This window comes from Procambarus clarkii, chromosome 91 (assembly GCF_040958095.1).
Source record: "Procambarus clarkii isolate CNS0578487 chromosome 91, FALCON_Pclarkii_2.0, whole genome shotgun sequence".
Classification (NCBI taxonomy): Eukaryota; Metazoa; Arthropoda; class Malacostraca; order Decapoda; family Cambaridae; genus Procambarus; species Procambarus clarkii.
In genome coordinates this window covers 6,169,552-6,190,044 of record NC_091240.1, presented here as the reverse complement: position 1 = coordinate 6,190,044, position 20,493 = coordinate 6,169,552, and the positions used below count along the sequence as shown (strand labels likewise).

At 37.8% G+C, this 20,493-nt stretch overlaps 2 protein-coding genes across 2 annotated transcripts in view; one reads left to right on the top strand and one right to left on the bottom strand.

The window, feature by feature from the left end:
- Nucleotides 1-12,907, top strand: part of LOC123773817 (cadherin-like and PC-esterase domain-containing protein 1) — a 52,760-nt gene extending 39,853 nt beyond the window's left edge. Inside the window, exons 15-20 of the mRNA XM_069318698.1 lie at nucleotides 1,163-1,383; nucleotides 2,231-2,332; nucleotides 5,892-5,979; nucleotides 8,463-8,609; nucleotides 10,912-11,037; nucleotides 11,988-12,907. Coding sequence (XP_069174799.1) covers nucleotides 1,163-1,383; nucleotides 2,231-2,332; nucleotides 5,892-5,979; nucleotides 8,463-8,609; nucleotides 10,912-11,031 — 678 coding nt within the window. The 3' untranslated portion in view covers nucleotides 11,032-11,037; nucleotides 11,988-12,907. The remainder of the gene's footprint in view (nucleotides 1-1,162; nucleotides 1,384-2,230; nucleotides 2,333-5,891; nucleotides 5,980-8,462; nucleotides 8,610-10,911; nucleotides 11,038-11,987) is intronic.
- A 2,083-nt stretch (nucleotides 12,908-14,990) lies between these two features.
- dUTPase (Deoxyuridine triphosphatase) lies at nucleotides 14,991-19,468 on the bottom strand. Its single transcript, XM_045767990.2, has 4 exons — nucleotides 19,241-19,468; nucleotides 17,451-17,587; nucleotides 16,263-16,408; nucleotides 14,991-15,453 (listed from the first exon to the last, which is right to left on the bottom strand). Exons 1-4 carry the CDS (start codon nucleotides 19,342-19,344, stop codon nucleotides 15,385-15,387), a joined length of 456 nt encoding a protein of 151 aa, XP_045623946.1. The 5' UTR covers nucleotides 19,345-19,468; the 3' UTR covers nucleotides 14,991-15,384.
- Nucleotides 19,469-20,493: the final 1,025 nt, after the last annotated feature.

Sequence of the window (20,493 nt, the reverse complement as noted above, 5' to 3'; positions counted from 1 at the left end):
TCTACACCTGCTAAGGGTAAAAATAAAACCTAGAAAACAAAAACTTTAAATTCACTTTATTATAAAAAGTATCTAAAAAAAGTAAAATAAGAGGTCAAAGGACAATTCCCTGGGTTGTTCAGCTTGTGATTGTGCCTCGCTCAGTCTTCAACCTATCTACCTTTGTTCTGTTTTGTATCGGTTAACTATTTAACTGTATCAGTTAATGCTCTAATACAAAAGTTTGTCTTGGCTTTAGCAATCCACTATCTTATTTTTTTTTTTACTATGAATGTCTATATTTGAAAATTAATAAAGTTTTGCAAGACAAACCCCTTTTAGTGAACAGATTATTAATTTACGTTATCTTGTTATCACATTTAAAAGCAGAGTAACAATGTATTCACTCAGCCTCAAAACTGCACAAATGCTTGAGTGCCAGCAGTGTGACATCTTTAATAAAAAGGTCTGGCAGTTTTGGGCCAGCTTTTATACCCCCACTGAATAAATCTTCATTCTGTTCTGTACAAATTTGAAAGCTTTTTGACATGATAAACAGTTCAATATTAGGCTTTGCTTGCTTCATGCACTGTATCTGTCAAAATAGCTTCATTATTTACCAATCTACAGTAATACATTTTTAATTCAGCATTTCATGTTTCACATATTAAAGACGGCTTCCCCTCCTACTTTCCTGATGATTCTGTCACTACAGAGTTACTTATAATAGTTCTCTGATATATTACTAACCGTTAAATCCATAGCATCTACATTTATCCATGTTTAGTAATCACAATAAACCTAAATCTTCATGTGGGCTATATACAGTTGTCTGTACCATATGTCCTACTGGAAGTTCAGATGGATTTCCCTAGACAGCTATACATTGCCAATTCCTCTTCTAGGTATAATGCCACATACGACTACAGTTTGCCACACTCTTAAAAGTTCACTAATCATAACTACACAATCTGTCACTCTTATGTGGCTTGTAATTCAAACATTTACCCCACCAGTCTGTCATATGGAAAAAATAAAAATTAATATACTGCAGTGTGGAGATCCTCATCGGTATAAAGCTTATACCTACCTTGAGGTGCTTCTTCCTACCTACTTTACTCATCAATCTTGTGCATTTTCTGCTGTCATATGTAACATGTGGCTTGTGATGTGGGTGGCACAGCTGGTGTTTCTGGGAGACAGCACGAATAGAGGGATGCTGTATGCTCTGCTGGAGCGTCTCAATGGCACCCTCACCACCTGGGACAAGACTCATGATTTGAGGGTCATCCGAGGCGCCAACCAGGGACACACCACCTTCGCCTTTGCGTATTATCCAAAGTTCTGGCTCCCTTCCAACCAGAGGCCCGTCTTCGACCAAACCCTCTACCAGCTCCTGCTGAGGTAGTAGGTAGTGGGGGTAGCTACAAGGTGTACAAGTTACGAGAACTACTAGCTTCATATTCATATAACTTTAAATGCTCACTTAAAATATTAAACGTTAAAAAATTTGGCTACAATTTGTGCGATTGTTATTGCAACTTAACGGTAGTCATACATTGTCTTCAACATGTGCTCTAGAAGTTCAATATTGAATTACTGTATAGTTTCTGAGAAGTGCATTTTGATTTCCTACTTAGTTTTTATCATTTAATTCCCTATTAAGGATCAGAGATTAAATGTTATAACTTGTGTACCAACACTGTAGTATTGTTAATAGTTTTTTTAACCAATTAGTTAAGGTACTGTAATTGGTGATGGTTTTAAATTATTGTAACAATATTTGTATATTTGTTATATTTTGTCACTAGAATATATATTGTTTAAAAACTCGTCTTCTTCCCTGGATAATAATTCTAACACTCCCTCTCCCCAGCAATGATATACCATACCATTAGATCAACGGGTAAGTCCATAAAGGAGGATACAAGAACATAAGAACATTACTTGGGTCTATATAAGTGACTATGAGGAAATGGGGTGGTCAGGTGGGTTTATGTAGAGGAATATGACAGATTGGTCCAAGTTGGGAAGTATAATAATAATGTCAAGTGGATTCATGTATGAAGGAGAGGAGGGAGGGAATATGCAGCGTAATCATGAAAAGATTGATTCACTGCCACTGAAAAGAAGAGGTGACTAGTGTAATGAGGTTGTTAGGTTGGTCCATGTAGGGGACTATGAGAGTAAGGGTCTCTAAATAGACTGATAAAAAAAAAGCTGATACAAAACCTTGGTTATACTGTGGCAGGGCTGGACCACTACACAACAGTTCTGACACCGTGGTGGTGATAGGAGGAGTCCACTGGGTCGCTGCTCAACATTTACATATGGTCTCCTCGGCTCTCCGCAGGTACGTTCGCGCCCCCACACTTTGCCTCCCTCTTTTAGTTTGTCTGAAATTCATTATATCTCATGACACTGGAGAAATGCAAAACAAGGGGATATGATCATGGTATATAAAATATACAGCTATCAACAGGGTGAACAAGGAAAACTGATAGAAAACTGAAACAAAACTATGTTGATCCCAAGCAACATAGATGGAAATTGAACACCTGATTACAGTGTTTAGGCATTGAAGAAGAGAACAATCAGGCATAATGGAGATTGATTCATATGTGGATTCAAATGTAGGTATGAGAGATCATATATGCCAGTTAATTAATTGGTGTAACCAGAAAGTAATTACACCACTTGAGGAAATCAGGGTGGACAACAGACCAACAGTCAACAGGTGCACATACTGCATGGACAAAATAGCATAAGCAGACACACAATTCTGGTAAATATAAGGACAGTTGTAAGTAAACCAGAAGAATCATTGTAAATTGCAGTACATTCCATATGCAAAACCAGTACAGTACTATACTATACTATAGTATACAATACCAATATGGAAACCTACATCTTACCAAGCCCAAAAGAAGAACAAACATCCAGAGGTTCTCCACAAGGATAGTGCGGGGGCTTGAGAGTCGAGATATGAGGACAGACTAAGAGAACTAGACCTCGGTGCAGAAGAGAGCAAGATAACCCAAGACATAACAGCAGACATGAGGACTGAGTGAGCCATATGTTGAAATTGTAAAATTATATTATCCAGATTGACAAATTACATAATTGACTGGCCCTGGAATTATAAACACTTGAAATCAATAATAAAATGTAATAGATTAAAAAGAATGGTTAAAGCACAAAAAGCAAAAGGTCATCCTAAATGGGAAAACCACACACACACAAAAATTGTGAATGCAGTATCATAAGTTTGCATTTTATAGCCAACATTTTTTGTAATATACACCAATGCAAAGATGTCATCATCATGGATAAACAATCAAATCTGCAGATGATGCAAAGAACTACCATACGGGTATGTTAGAAGAAAAAATATTGAAGCCACTGCATCGTGGTGCACCTGACAAAAGGCAGTTAACAAATCAAATGGCAAAATTGCACAGTATCCTATAATCACAAATAGCGACTGGAAGAATGTATGGGTTAACAGTACAACCTACTAGCAGATGAACAAGAAATGAACCTCCTGAGTAGTGGTTCTACCAATCATTTAAAGCTGCTCAGCAAGTAGGCTGCAATTATAAAAGAAGAATCAAATACTAGGAAAAATAAAATGCACTTTCAACTAAGAAAAGGAAAGTGGTCATCCAACTGTACAAATCTTGTGTATTCTCCACCTAGATTATTGTATTGAAACATAGAGACCTCGCCTACAAGACATCATGTAACTCCAAGAGTGTTAAATGCAGAGCTACAAAAATCACGTATCTGGAAGGGCTCAGTCGTAAAACTAACAACTCTGCAGATGAGGCCCAACATGGCTGAAACCTTTACAAACACAAATCCAGACCATTTCCTTAAAAGGTCCAATATGCCACTGGCATATGAAATAAATGGAAAGATGGTAGAATGGATAGAACAATGATTGAAAGTTGACCAAACCACACACTTGACGATGAAAAGACATTCACATTTCGGTCCGTCTTGGACCATTATCAAGTCGATCATAAAATAGATCGACTGAAACACTAAAATGATTGAAACAAAGAAAGCAGAGTAGAGACATGCAAAGTTTCATTTAGGTCCAACCATTTTTTTAAGTTATAATTTTTATTTTTACAAAAATAATTTTTACTAATTTCAAAAACTTAATGTAAAGATAGTCAATTCTTAGTCTCTCTTAAACTGGATGTGAAAAATAGTTGATCTCATTAGAGGTCATTCCAGTTTATGACTCCTTGATTTGCAGAGCATTTCTACTTTGGTTAAGTCACTCTTCGAGTATCAAAAAGATATTTCTTGTGTAGTGCCCATGGGTTCTGATACATTCCTCCAGGAAGTGATCAAAGTCAGGATTAACACTGCAGTGCAGTTTCATAGATTAGAGCACACTTGAGAGAATGGACAGCGACTTGATATTTATCATATTCAAATATTTCGGTAAGGGCGCTGAAGTTCGTTATTGTTCTAATTACTGATTATGTTGAGTAATACTCTTACTGCTCCATGGTCTCCGATGGATAGTTACAGGGCAAAATAAAGTTCTTGGGTCATGGATTTCAGTCCCTGGTCGCCTACTACAGCACCTTCCAACTTGCTAATACATGTACTGTAATAATAATAGAGAGTAATCACACTAACGTGATGTGTCAATGAGACAATCTGGAGCCACGATGAGGGTTCAAACCTATGCAGTGGGTGTTCCCACACACGTCCTAGTCAACTAGACCAAGTTGTGGCATAGTTGACTAGGGCGTATGGATGGGAACACCCACCGCATAGGTTCGAACTCTCATCACAGCTCCTACGGATTTTCTCATTATTATTACTGAGAAAATCTGTAGGAGCTGTGATGAGCATAGGAGCTGTAGGAGCACTACACTACACTAATGAGGATTCGAACCTATGTGGTGGGTGTTCCCATCCACACACCCTAGTCAACTAGGCCACATGGTTTAGTTGACTAGGACATATGCTCTGGGTGTTCCTGCACATGTCCTAGTCAACTAGACCATGTTGTGGCCTAGTTGACTAAGGCGTGTGAATGGGAACACCCACTGCACAGGTGCGAACCCTCATCACGGCTCCTACAGATTTTCTCACTGACACATCACGTTAGTGTGATTACTAATTATTATTATTATATGTTGCTCCACATGAGCATGTGTTCCCTTATTCCATGTTTAATTTTTTTTTTGTGTACTTTCCTAACTAAGTTACAGAACCAAGCTTCAGCTTCAGCTTCTGGCGATCTTGTTCACTTGTCAGTCATCCAACTTATTAGACTTTGAACCCTTTCATTAAATGAATTATATCTACATTATTCTTGAAACTGTGTTAAGGGTTCCATCAAGTAGTTATATAACTAGTTTTAGTATCAAGTGTCAGCAGAAAGTAATTCAGCTGGCTGAGTAACTTAGTGGTAAGTTATCAATTGATCTAATAAGTCAGTCACCTGGCCATGTTTTAAACTACGAGTTCAATACTGTATTCTCAAAGCATTGACCAAATCCAGCAGCTGCTCCTTGTTCATGAATGAAGAAATCTTTACACATGGCAACCAGTTACATTCAGATTAGTCTTGAAAAAAAAATGTCCTTTGCTCACTTAAGATCAATTGCATCATCATACTGTAATTGGAAATAGTTTTGTCAGGGGACAGGCAGCCTTATAAACATCTTAGGAGTCGGCTACGGCTTGGACAAACATATCCAAAGGAAAGGTTGGCAAGTGCATGATATCCTGCCAATATGATCGGCTATTGTGTCAGCAAGTCTTTGCGAGACACGGGCATGGATCAGCAAGTCTTTGCAAGACACGGGCACGGATCACCGACTCTTTGCGAGACATGGGCATGGACCAGTCACTAATGATTGTGTTTGTCTGGCCTACAGGGAAGGTCTGGAAGGCGCCAAAGTCATTCTCAAGACACTAGGAGCTGGTTTCCACGTTGCTGCACCAGGAGTCCACACTGTGTCCCTGGTGAGTAAGCTTGTTCATGCCATGTCACTGGTGAGTAAAAGCATCCACATCATAACTGATGAGTAAAGAAATTCATATAATGTCCCCGTGAATGAGGTTACTCACATCCCTGGAAAGTGAAAGCAACCACACCAAGCCACTTTTGAATAGGAAGGTCCACTGGATGTATAGTAATTCAGGACATCCATCCTTGGGCAAGTGAAGATTTCCACAGTATCTCCTAGGCAACTAATGACATCCATATCACCAGTATGGGTAATAGTGACATCATCTATCTACTTAGAGTAGCCTACCTTGTGGTGGATCACTACCTGAATTGCTTTGGCAACAGGCTGGTTGATAAAAACCCTCCTTAAACTGTAGACGTCTATTGATAATTGTCTTTATATTTATAGTGTTGGAAAAACCTATGGCCTTTGATGTAGTCCCTGTGGCACAGTGGTAAGACACTCGCCTCACGCTTCGCAAGCGATTTGGCCTGGCCAGGAAGATTTGACTAGGCTCCAATCCTCCACTGTACACCTCTGTTCACAGAGCAGTGAATGGGTATCTGGTGTTAAATTATTTGTCAGGTCGTATTCCAAGGAAAATTAAGATACTGTAAAGGATCTGCCCGAAATGCTATGCATGCTAGTGGCTTTACAAGAATGTACTCTTACATATCAGTACTGCATTAATATTTTTGTATTATTTATATAGTATTACTACTTTTCAATGAGGCTATTTTGCACATTCAAACGTGTCCATTTGTCTTATTATTTCACATGTTTGGAACTAGTCCTAGTACTGTACTTTAGTCATTGCATAATAGCTTGGGTGGTGTTCAATTAGTTAATGTAGCATTCCTGTAATAAAAAACCCAGGTAGATTAAAGTTTAGGCACTTGGCCAATTGTTCTTAGATACAGAATACAGGATGGCCTATGTATCGGTATGCTCTTGTTGAGTAATGACATCCCCAATATTTCCAAGGTAGAAAATGCCATACACAGCATCACCTTCCAGGTTATCTTGAGATGATTTCGGGGCTTTTTAGTGTCTTCACAACAAAATTTACAGCAGTGTCTGGATCAAGCAGTGGTGTCTACAGCATCTCTCCATGAATAATGGTTTCCACATCATCCCCTATGAGTATTGGTTTCAGCCTGTAGAATATAAAAAGAGAACACATGTACACAGCATGAAACTGAACTCCATTCATTTTCTATGTATGGAGGCTTAGCCCCACACACAAAATGAGTTGCACTACAACTTATCACTAATTTGCTGACAGACACTAGAGTAATTTTCTGTGATTGTCAACTCTCCAAGCACTTGAAAACCCAACATGTAGAATAGATACTATGAATGTTGTAACATCCATTATAAACAACATAACACAGTGCGAGAGTTTGTCTCATTTGTAAGATACCATCCCCCACAGGTGTTGTCCAGCATCATGATACGGACAAGGCAGCTGAAACTCCATTCAAGCCAGAAATTGAGCTAGACCTAGGTATTCCAATCTCTGCTATGAAGACCGCACTAGTTCAGGAAGTTAGGGATAATAGACGAGCAGTTACCAACACTTGGAGGGCAGGAAGCACGAGTACAAAGTTATAATATGTTTAGAACTAAGAACCATACATATGGACATTACAAAATATTCACTAGACAGTGACATTTATAACTGTCAGAATTAAGCTGGGATATAGATATCTAAAGCAGGTGGTTATAGGTAACAAATCCCCCAAACCCCTAAATAGCGAGCATTCCAATTGTAAACTGATGGCAATAGCTAAGAGACACTCCAAAACTATATCTATGATTGCCTTGTTATCAATGGTTTCAGACCAAATGGTATGAGGTACTTTTGAGCTTTGTAACTATTTCATACACTCACAAGTATTGGAAGGTATTCTTGTGCTCTACCCAGATTTTGTTAGTGCAAGCTAACAGATCAGCCTCACATTTCTTGTTCTCCCGATTCCATATACAACTAACCATCCTGCGAGATGGGGATATAAGATGAACTCATAGCTAGCTTTTGATCTATACTCTGTAATCCTTCACATAGAATAAGGTAGCAGCACATTGCTGTATATGCCTAAGCTTGTTACTAATAATGATAAAAAATCAAGTCATGGCATCTAAAGTATCTCCAAGTTGAGTAATTGTGTTCAAAACATCTGGAGATTAATGTCTCCTAGGTTGGGTATAATTAGATTAAAATCAGACCCACAACTTTCTTAGTGTCCTTTTAGCTTTGATCAGTCCCAGAAATAACATAACTCAAAGACAATAATACTTGTGGTATTCCATGCATAATGGTATACCAGTAAAGGAAAATTTTGATGCCGTGTAATCCTGCCTCGACTAATGTTGTATTGTGTGATAATCCTTTTGTGGTCTTTCACCCTACTCACCACATTGCTTCATGATCTCTTCACCCATCCCCCTTTCCCTGGACTCTAATTCTGTAACCTCTCAATTCCTCCTCTGTAGCGTGACCACTCCCGCCTGCTGGAGCACTCCATGAACCTGGCATCGTACGCTCACCATCGTGGCTATCACGTTGTTGACACCTTCAACATGACTGCAGCACGCTATAGACACTTTCTTCAAGGAAAGTGTGCATGTCACTTTCATCAGGTGAGTGGTAGGCACTATTAGTACAGGAAATGGGTGGTAGCAATGGTGGGTACTACCAAGCTTTCAAATGCTGTTTGGAAATAAGTTGCTATTACAGAAGTACTTGTATGGATGTTTACAAAGTGTACAGATAAGATATAGCTCGGTAGCAAGTAGGTAGTCTAGTGATCAACAGCAGCAGACTGTGGTCTGTTGGTTGATAAATAGGTTAGTAAAAAGTAGTTTATGTTAGTAGCAGGTTGTCTTGGGCAGTAGTAAGCCAGTACTATAGCATCTAAGTCAGTAAAGACTTGATATTGACCTAGATTAGACTTACTGGTACCAAACCTACTTGCTACATGAATTCGGTAGTCTGGGCTAAAATTATAAATGTGAGCACATACTGTAGTCTCACACCTTTGTAATTTTAGATAATTATATACTGTAAATATTACAAAATTAAGAAGTGATATCCAGAGACAATTTTTTAAACAGAATTCTGAGTTCACCAGGTGATTCTACTCTTAAACAGAGGCTTATGGGAAATAGAGATCTATATAAATTTGTATGAAAGCATGCCACTAGATAACGTTTTAAGGGGCCCCAAAGAACAACAAATCGTTGGTAGTCAAGGAATTTGTTTTGGGCATGGTAGTGATTATTTGTTTCACACTGCAAATTCAAAGCAGGAAAACCATTTATTTTTTGTACAATTTCACCTGTTATTTTATACCATTTGATAAACTCACCTTCTTGATCTACACTATTTCATTAACTGTCAACCATGCTCTACTCATGAAATCCCAACATGAATGTACAGTATATATAAGATACAATGTAATTTACATATTGAAGGTCATGTACATTGATGCCCATCTCAGATGTTGGCTGGCTTATGGAGTGAACCCTAATTAGATCTCAGAAGTGAGAAATTGTATAGTACTGTACTTGAAATAAGTAAGGATGATGCCGTTCCCAATGAAGAGGTTGCTGTTGTCCACGAAAACTTCCCAAACTTTGTCAGCATATCGCCACTAATTGATAAGCACTGCTACTTACCACACTTATTGTTGCACCTGCACATAAATGGAAAACGCCACTTAGGTGTTCATGCAAGCTCAAGAGACCGACACAAATGTAGTGAGCAATGATTACAAAGTTCTCTTTACGTGAGGTTTACAAGTATTCATAGCCGCTCCAGATGGCTTGTACATCACATTCTACTTCACCCAGATGAGTTACTGTATATTGTATTAAAAACACAAGAACCATAAGTCAAGCATGTCGAGAGGATTAGTATCACACATGGTTATTATGGAAGTTCTGTTGATGCTGCATCAGTTATGGTGGCAATATTCACCCAATGTTAGCATTGTAGACTGGAAACTATATCGGAACTTTAAAGAAATTTACTGAGCACTGACTCAAGGCAAGCTGTTCTACGCAGAGTACCCCATTGTACCCAACATACCTGGTATCCTGGAGAAATTAAAACAAAAGATGTCTAACGGTTCCAGCATAACTTGGATTGTGAACAAACTCACCATGTATAATTATGGGCCATTGGAACCGATTGTTTTTGTATGCTAACTGTTGCTCAGTGCAGATTTGTGTTCATCACTGAATGCAAATGCTTGCCTCCAAGTTAATGTTCTCACCAGAACAGAACTGTAGTCCCTCCAGTATTATTTTTTTTTTTTTTTTTTTTTTTTTTACAAAATTTAAATGGTCCACTCAACACAAAGGCTGTTTTATCTCTGAAATGGCTTCAGACTAGTAGTATTTCAACTTATGTTTAAACAATATTCAGTCAACTCCAGAGCATGTTACCTGACAAGTTTTTGTAATTGTTATTTGTTGTCTCATTAAGACATCCAGGCTAGTGGCTTGCTGTCTTCACAAAATTCGTATGGAACAAATCTTGGGTGAATATGGTAAATAACATACAGCTGTGTAGGCTGTATCAGGCGACATCAATACCAATGGTAAAGCAATGTATTGGGTAATTGGATACCATTGTCAGGGACAGGAAGCTTAAGCATATGAATTTGCCCAGCCAAAGAAGAGACTATAGATGTGGTCACCCATCTAATACATGCCAGAACAAGATATTTAACCTGACCAACCTAAGTGTTACACACATTCACTGCACCATTGTAGGTTGTACCAAGTGACGAGGCTATATCAGCAGACTGTGGGTTATGCAAGATGACTAGAATACCATTATATGGCTGCAACTTCTTTTGAACTGTAACTTCTCTCAATATCATCATCTGTGATTTGGCGACTGTCAGCTATGCACTAAACCAGTTGGGTATTACAGGTGGTGGCAAGACGCAAGCCAGGAGGGGAAACGGTGTATCATGTAGAGGGGGAGATCAACGCCATCTACACCAACATACTTGCCAACGCCATATGCCCCCACCACCTACCTGCCAGATGATGATAGGTGAGATGATGATTTATTATAGGTAACTGCAATAAGGTGATGGATGGTAAGTGAAGATAAATGGGGTAGTTTAAATAGGGCAAGAATGGTATATGATTGCAATAGGTTACAGTTAAGGATATGAAAATGTGGTAAAAAATGTTATTTTGAGAACAATGGTACAAATGATGATGGGGAGGGGGGGGGGGGGTGCTGATACTAGGGAAGGCTGATGTAAATGACGAGAATGCTTACCTAGCTGCGTCTGCTTGGAACAAGATCTAACTCTTAGAACCACACTTCACAAGTTTATAGCTATTGTACCCAATACACTTTTACATCCTGATGTTTCAGTAGTGTCATACTTGCAGTTGAAGCTGTGAATGATGGTTGCATTCACCCCTCTAAGTGAAATTAGCTTCATCTGTTTACAGTTCATGGAAGCAATTCTTAACATTTCTCTAGCTCACATGTTTCCCATTTGCTTGAAAACGAAGGTAACTTGTATTTTTTACCAGCATTCATGTTGGTCCTCTGCCTCCTTACATACTTTTGAACAATGGGTTAAATCTTGATCTTATATTCCACTCATTTTGTAAGTGGCATGTACTATTCTGTGCATTTATAGGCTATGTACTACAAATTGATGATGGGCAAGGACGAGATATATACGAGACCACAATAAGCAGTAGTACATAGATAGGACCATGATGATTTACAGTGTAGTAATAAGAGTGAAGATTTATGACATAAATGGTAGGTAGGGGATAAAACAAAATTGAATAGGCCAGCAAATGAATGAAAACTTACTAGTTATAAAGGGTGGCGACAGATACAACCGAAGCAGGATAAATGAAGGGCATGTGTAGCACATGGATGTGATAAAACTAACAAAAGATAAGACATGATAAATTCATACATGTTAAATACAATGTTAATGCTTTCTATTTTTTAATTGTTCTCTCCTGCAGTTCATTATGGGGTCATAGTATCCATCAACCACTGAGAAAGGACTTCGATTGGCTTCCAGCTTCCTAGTGTTGTGTAACATATTGACATCAGAAAATGACATGTTTTTATTATTCATTAACTTCCCCATTTGGAATAGTATATCTCCATAGCCATTAGATACTGGTATTATAAATTTACACTGTGATGGTTAGAAATTGGCTTATTAAAGCAAATGCCTTGTAGTAATTACCTTTTTGCTTATGGTAGGGAATGTGACAAATTTTACTTTTCATTTAGTGGTTGGACACATTCAGCATTTCTCACCAAAAATATAAATTTATAAATTTTATTGTACTGTTAAAAATATAGCACTATATAAAATTATTCACTACTGTAGTAGCTGTCATATCAAAAAATTAATGTATTCACTGCTCCACAAAAAGGAATAGTTTATGCAATAAACATTTCATAAAAACTGCATTTATGTTGGTAGTATTCTAACTCTTAACTGTAATTGACAACTCAAATGCATGACATACTTCCTAACTACAGAAGTGAATACGTGTGCTTGTGTGTGTGTATAATTACCCAAGTGTAGTTACAGGACAAGAGCTATGCTCGTAGTGTCCCGTCTTCCCAGTAAAAATGGAAGATAGCTCTTAAGTGTGGGCTGGACCTGGTGACCGTCAGGACTCTGTTGGTCGTCCCCACAACCTGGCCATGACTTCCTAAAACTATTACGGGATAGAGAGACTGTTCTGCCAAGAACATTCATTTTATCAATGCCAGACTTACCCTAAAAAGTGTGTGTGTGTGTGTGTGTGTGGTGTCTAAAAATGTTGTGTACCTCCATGTGTGCATGTGCTGTAGATATTGTATATACTATTATAATATTTTTGTATGAAAATTAAAACCCAACAGCAATAAAATTATGCATACATATGTTGTCATTTACTCCTGTAATTTGCCATAAATTTTAATAAATATTAATTAAAATTTAAGCTAATTTTTACATGAAAGGGCAGATTGGCAGCATAATTTAAAATTACTTGGTAATCCAGTACAGTACTTCCATAGTGATATTGCAAAACAATGTTTAAAATAATTTAAATATTCATAGATTGCAAACCATTTGTTGCTCCATGATAGTTATATTAACAGAGTTGCAGAATAGTAATTAAAGTATAGCTAATAAAATAATAATAAATGTACTAATAAAAGTATAGAGCACTTTCGTGTTCAACTTAACCCGGAGACAACAAATACTAAAAGTTCAACATGTAAGCAGGACAAGGCTATCTACATGAAGTTAGAATCACCAGGTAGATATTAAGACAATTATTGTAGAAGAATAGGGAAAATTTGTTTTCTATTATCCTGAACATTAAAGTGATGAAAGTTATCAAAATATTGCAAGTTTTCCCAAGAAATCAAGAAGCATACAATGAACAGCAATACTCATCAACAGCCTTGTAGGACACGTTAAAGTGTACCCAAACACTACATGGTCTGCTAAGATCTCCCCCACTTGTGTGATATGTTGGTTGAACCATCAGATGAATGAAACAAAATGACAATGAATTTTCACAAGGCAATGATGACATTGCATCATTGAAGTATTAGTGTACTTTATACACATAGGTAACCAAATACCCATTGGTATACACTGTAAAGCATTAGTATATACCAATCTCAGGATTTTGTATCCCTAATTGTGGACAGTTCATTCAGGAGTCTACTAAACTGGTGGCTAGATTGTTCTATTGTACATTTTATATTTTGTCAAAAAAAAAAAACAAAAAACAATTTGCTGAAGTTGCTACTTGGTACATAGCTGCTTACAGAAGGGGGTATATAGCACTAAAGAGTTAATGCCATTACATGGGTGTATCAGTAAGGGGTTGTCTTAATTTATTTTCATCTACATCTGAAGGTGTGAAGTAGACCAGTTCACTTGTGAACGCTGCACGCCGACTTTTACGGTTTGAATCAAGCATGTGTTGTGTACATCACTATCAACAACTTACCTCCATGGGGCCTGAGAGTTAGGCATAAATTAAGACATACTGTACGAGTGAATTTGACGTACCTACCCTGTTGACGACTTCGCTTATCAGTAACCCCATGGCCCGGTTGCTGGTTTGATCAACCAGGCTGTTTGACGAGGCTGCTCGTAGGCTGGTTGATCAGGCATCCTTTTAAAATGCTTGTCAAGTTCTCTCTTGATCACCGAGATCGGTACCCAATAAATTTCTGAAATTCCAATTTCTAAGTACTAGGGAGTATGAAAGCAATGGAAAGTCTTAAGGTCATAGGACTGTGATGACGACATGTGGGTTGAATTTTTATAAGTCTTCAATCCACATGCCATCATTGCTGTCCTATGACCTAAGATTATTTAACGTGTTAATCACATTTCTACAATGGTCTCCTGCTGTTAGCTGGGGAGTGCATGAGCACAACCCCCCAATTTTATTTTCTAGTTACTATTCATAGGTGAATATGAATTAGTCCTCTGCCAGGAATAGCATTGTTACTCCCATTCCCTCAACAGCTTCTCGACCATCGCATCAAGACAGGAGTACTTTCTCGAGTAGATACTTTACAGTAAACCAACCTGGGGCAATCCTCAGCTCAGGAAGGTTATCTTGAGATGATTTCGGGGGTTAGCGTCCCGGTCCTCGACCAGGCCTCCTTTTTGTTACACACCCCCAGGAAGCAGACAATAGAAAACCAACTCCTTCCTGAAGAAATACAAGGTGTCCATACCTTCCTAAAAGGAAGAAACTGTTGCCAACACAAACTTCACATACACCCCAATGGGTTTTGTGCACCATTAGGTGTCCCTTTACCTTAAAGGAAAATTTGCTGTACCATACAGAATTTTTTAAATTTTGTAGTAAGAGTAGGTGATACAGCACAACTACCTGTTATTTATCAACAGCTGAATTACTAGTTAATCAAACCTCACAACCTGCCAACTGAACCACTATCATCCCTCAGTTTTTGGAATTAAGACCAAATTTATTATCTTATTTAAAATTTTATTATTTTTTTTTCCATGATTGTGGTATAAAAAAATATTGGTAAATTAATAATATTTGGCTTTCATGGGGGTATATAGAAGTCTTCTTCATTTGTTCTCATGTAAAGTCTCCCTTACACTTTGAGATAAAAACATAAAAAATTAAAATTAATAAACATTTCTATGGTAGCAATTCGAACCGAGATTATCAGGAACATCCCTTCCTTCTCTGATGTTTAAAATAAATTCATAAAACTGGTTCTCAAAATACTACCTAACAAAATGAATAAAATGAACATTCTGTAATTACTACTTTGGATGCTCAATTCCAGTAAAAACACAATCATGTTTTTTTTGTAATAGCAATTGTAAACCTATCACGAGTATACCAATTAATGTTCGCCGTCACCGACTCCAGTCGATCCAAAACCATTTTCACCTCGTTCCGTGTCATCAATTTCCTGAAAATAATAAAAAAAATCAGACTTTGAATAAAAGCTCCTTTAACCAGATCTACCCTGGTTTCAAAGGGATTGCATTATAAGGGTGATATACTGTACTATTGCCAGGGAGGCACAATTCAGCCCAAACTACAGTAAGTTTACCCAAAGGGCTTTCCAAGCTTTATAGGGCATTACAAGGAGCAGCTAGTAGAACTCCCACAAAGTGATGGTTTGCCCAAGGGAACACAATGTGCAGCTAAGTAGGGGTAACCAAGAAATAGATTTTTTTTATAGGAGAGGAGTGTTTAACATGAATGACAGACCAGTGAAAGTTGCTTTCCCAAGAAGTCATCCAGTGATGTATATACAGTACAGGTAGAGAAGATTAAGACATGGTGGAAGATACAGCCAGGTGTTCACTGACCAGGAAGACAAGAGAGAGGAAGTAAAGGAACAGGCAATGGAGCTGGGGAAGGGATGGGGGGTTAACCAGGAGACCAGGGTGGGAGGAGGATAATCATGCTCAGCAAGAGTGCATCTAATCACACTGGTGAGAGAGAGACCAAGGGGATGAGAGAGCATGACTTGACCAACACTCAAATGATACCTTCTGGAATGGGATTAGTCCAAAGGGAGAATCTACCCTTTCCAACATAGAAATTAAGTAGCCCAGCAGAAATGAGTAGTATAGAACTTGGGTTAACAAATCCAGACAGCATTACAATGCTAAAAATGTCAGCATACTCGGACCCATTAAAGTCAAAATACTGTATACAAAAGATAATTTTTGAACACAGAAATGTTTATCCTAAAAGAAATATACGTACCTCCACTTCCTTCAACTCGGGATAAAATATTCTTTCACATATCAGCTGTGCTATGCGATCACCTTTTTTCACGTGAAAATCAACCTTGGCATGGTTGAAGAGAACTACACCAACATTGCCCCTGTAGTCTCCGTCAATCACACCAGCTGGAAAGTTAAAGCAACAATTACACAACATTACTTTCAACTGCCATCAGTTGGAAGATTAAGTCAGTAATACAGCTGGGAATAAGTCGGAAGAATATCACTATCATTACAAAACTTTAATATCTTTTTACCTTCAATTAAAATTACATTGACTAGGTTGCACAATGTATCTAAATAATCCAAAACTCCATAAGAAAGGCAAAGGATAAAAATAAACGAACATAAAAATAAGGCAAATAGGACACTGGGAATTTATTAATCGAAGCAATAGTAACAAGACATCTGGTTGCGTTCTTCAGCTATATCTTGCTCTGGTTAGGCCATATTTAGATTATTCAGTCTAATTTTGGTCACCGTACTAAAGAATTGATATAAATTCACTTGAATGTGTCCAACGTAGGATGACAGTTAATTCCCCAAATTAGAAATCTTTCATATGAAGAAAGATTAATACAACTTAAATTGCATTCACTGGAAAGGCGAAGAGTTAGGGGTGACATGATAGAAGTTTACAATGACTGGACATAACAAAGGGGATATTAATAGGGTATTAAAAGTATCAACACAAGACAGAACACGAAACAATGGGTATAAATTGGGTAAATTTAGATTTAAGAAAGACTTGGGTAAATACTGGTTCAGTAACAGGGTTGTTGATTTGTGGAACCAATTACCGTGTAACATGGTGGAGAAGGGATCCCTCAATTGTTTCAAATGTGAGTTGGACATGTATACAAGTGGGATTGGATGGTTATAAATAGGAGCTGCCTCATACGAGCCAATAGGCCTTCTGCAGTTACCGTTCTTCTTATGTTCTTATGTAAACTGGGAAATAAAAAGGGAAAGAAAATAAAAAGGGGAACTGAAGCAAACCTAAAATCTCAGGCTGATGAAATGAACCCAAGAAATGCATCTAGTGTAAGTGAAGAGCAACACGCAAAACTAGTGTATGGATAAGTTGGACGACAAAAAACCTGAGGGAAGAGTCCCACTCTCAGTAGAAACCAAGTAACAGACAGATAAGGTAACAACAATTCCTAACCTCCAACATCAATGTGATTCTTCCAAGCAAGACCAGATCGTGGAGCTACTCGTCCATAGCAGTTCTCGGGTAATTCTACTTGAATATCTGTCTTTATTAAACATTTTCCCTGTGCTGGCACCGTAACATCGTAGGCACTGAAAAAGCAACAGTTGGTTACGGTACAGGTAATAAGTAATGGTAATGTTTACTCACACATAATAACATTGAATATACACCCACACTTGTGTATTTGAGATTTATGTAAAGAATTTACATCAAGTCTGTAAATTTACATCAAGTCTTGGACCTGCTTTGTCCAGGTCTGAATGTGGACGAGACTTGCATCTCAACATATAATCGAGAAGTCGAGATGCAAATCTCGTCCTAACCACATACTCTGACCTGGACAAAACACTCAGGAGTGCTAAAGACTAATTTCTTTACATAAATTTTTCACAAACGCACAAATGTGGGTTTTAGTCCAAAATACTGTACAGGAAATTATATTATCATATATTAAATGAATTATTAATATCAAACTGAAGTACCTTAAAAACGTGAGAAATTCATTTGAACTGGCAGAGGTTGAATGCATGGAAAAAGGCTTGGTACGCACAACCCAAACAAGCAGCCTAGATGGCCTAGACAATATCAGAGCACTATGTGCTCGCACTTCACTTGCAAATTAACCACAAAAATGGTGCGACACTCAATTTTAACATCCAAATTTCACGTTTAAACTGAAGTTTTTACAAGATTCAACTCAAAACAAGAGTTTATATAACTTATTACAAACTAAGCTTTCTACATAGGATACCATTATATAACTTTTTTATATGCCAGTTTCCATCCAAAAAAAACTATAAAACATTTCCTATTTTGTAAGTTTGAACATGTTATACAACATACACAAATTGTTATTATATATAAAGCTGCGTCAGATTAGGTCTTAAAAATCCTAAACATAAACCGTCAGATATATGGTGACGCACAACCTTCGACATGGAGTGCAGTCCTTAGGTAGAAAGGTTCTAAAAAACTGGTCATTTGTACAAATAGTATATTTCAAATTTTTATAGAATTTTCAACACCTACATCAGATGGGAGTATGGCTTGCTTATTATGTTGCAGTTTGTTAGGGCCTCGTAGGCTAGGGTGGGGCCCAGTAGGCTAGGGTGGGGCCCATAGGCCAGGGTGGTCCTGTACCCTAAGGTGGGGGCCCCATAGGCTAGAGTGGTCCTGTACCCTAGGGTGGGGTGGGATGTAGAACCGATTCAAAAATCCATTCTGGTTTGGAAATACTCTGTATCCGTATTATAAGTTTTTAAGAAATATACCCTTTCATTACTTATGGCGCGAAACCAGTGTAAACAAAGACAGGTCCCTCAATTATGGCGCGAAACCACTGTAAACAATGAAAGGTTCCTCAATTATGGCGCAAAACCACTGTAAACAATGAAAGGTCCTTCAATTATAGTGGCTTTAGTGGTATAGTGGCTTACAGGTATTGTATGTACTAGCTCTATCTTTAAATCCAATATTATGTTTGTAACTCATCATCTATGCATGTACTTTTCCTGAATAAAAATTTGATTTGATTTGAATTATGGCGCGAAACGAGTGTAAATAAAGAGAGGCTCCCCCCCCCCCTGTGGTCACGGTTTGTAACATGACGTGACGTAACAGCTTCCTCCGTCACACGGCTAACCGTTAGGGGGTCCTACCGTGACGTTGTCAGGGAGGAGGACTCCCACCGGGGACACCACCGCCGGAGGGACATGCCCGGACACACACACATACCACCATACCTGCACAAGTCATATCCAGCAGCCAACTTGGACCCTCTGCTGGGGGCGTAGGCGTTCTTCGTCAGCCTCTTGAACCTCAGCAGGCACTTGAGTTCCCCAGGCATGGTGGTGGTGGTGTTACAGGAGCGCGTGTAGGATCCTGGTACAAGGCGAGGGTGTCAGCCTGCAGGAGGAGGAGCAAGACGGTGTTCACTCGCTGGCGGCTCCGGCGCGTCTGAAGTTCAAATCTGGCGGGAAAACTGAGCACAGCTGCCCAGGCATTTCCTTTATCCTACAAATTCGTCGAAAACTCGAATTTATATTCTATTTTTCTGTTTTTTTAACTCAAGATATCTGTCAAATTTATTTTCTGTATTTCTGTCTTTTCATTTAAATAATTGTAGTCATTACAGGAAAATTCTATATACATACAAATGGATATTATCATGCTTTACGTTCATAACCGTCAAACTTAAACAAAAAATTATATTTTGAAATTTAATGAGCCATTATTAGTTATCTGTAGCTTTTACTTTTTTGTTTCAATAGATATTCAAAATCGTGAAGTTGTTGTTTCGTCAGAGTTTATTTGTTTTTTATATTGAGGCAGGAATTTTCTCCCCTGATTCCATGTATGACAAACCACCTTGTGAGATGGAAATATTAGATGAACTTAAAGCTAGTTTTTTATCTACACTGTGTAATCTTTCACATAGAATAGAGTAGCAGCACATATCTTTGTATACCTCAGCTTGTTAATAAAAAATTATATATACCTGTCAAACATTTATATTTTTGAATTCAAACGGACTGTTTCACCGATTTTTAAATTCTTTACAACTATTTAGGACCTTTTATTTATTATTATTATTAAGCTTAAGCATACACAGCAATGTGCTACAATCCTATTCTATATGAAAGATTATAGAATGTTGATCAAAAAGGTTCATCTAATAGGTTAGTGATTCAAGGAATCATTAGAACATGAATAGCGAGGTTGATTTACCACCAGACGTTATACAATATGCGCCGCACTGGCTTTTCAAGAACGTACCATTTAATAACCTTTATATATATGTATATATATATATATATATAATAATAATAATAATAATAATAATAATAATAATAATAATAATACACATGCTTCCTGTTCCCTGGATTTTTTTGTATATATTTATGGCAGGTAAGATTTAACTTCTCTCTCAATAGTTAGCACAACACTTGTATATTCTATTTTGCAAGTTAGGTTATTGAGAGCTGCAGGAGCTGGA

Coding starts and splice junctions, on each gene's coding strand:
- dUTPase (XM_045767990.2), bottom strand. CDS start 19,344: ATGCCTGGGGAACTCAAGTGCCTGCTGAGGTTCAAGAGGCTGACGAAG. Junction 17,588..19,240: donor GCTGGATATGACTTGTGCAG/GTATGGTGGTAT, acceptor TTGCTTTTTCAG/TGCCTACGATGTTACGGTGC. Junction 16,409..17,450: donor GAATCACATTGATGTTGGAG/GTTAGGAATTGT, acceptor TTAACTTTCCAG/CTGGTGTGATTGACGGAGAC.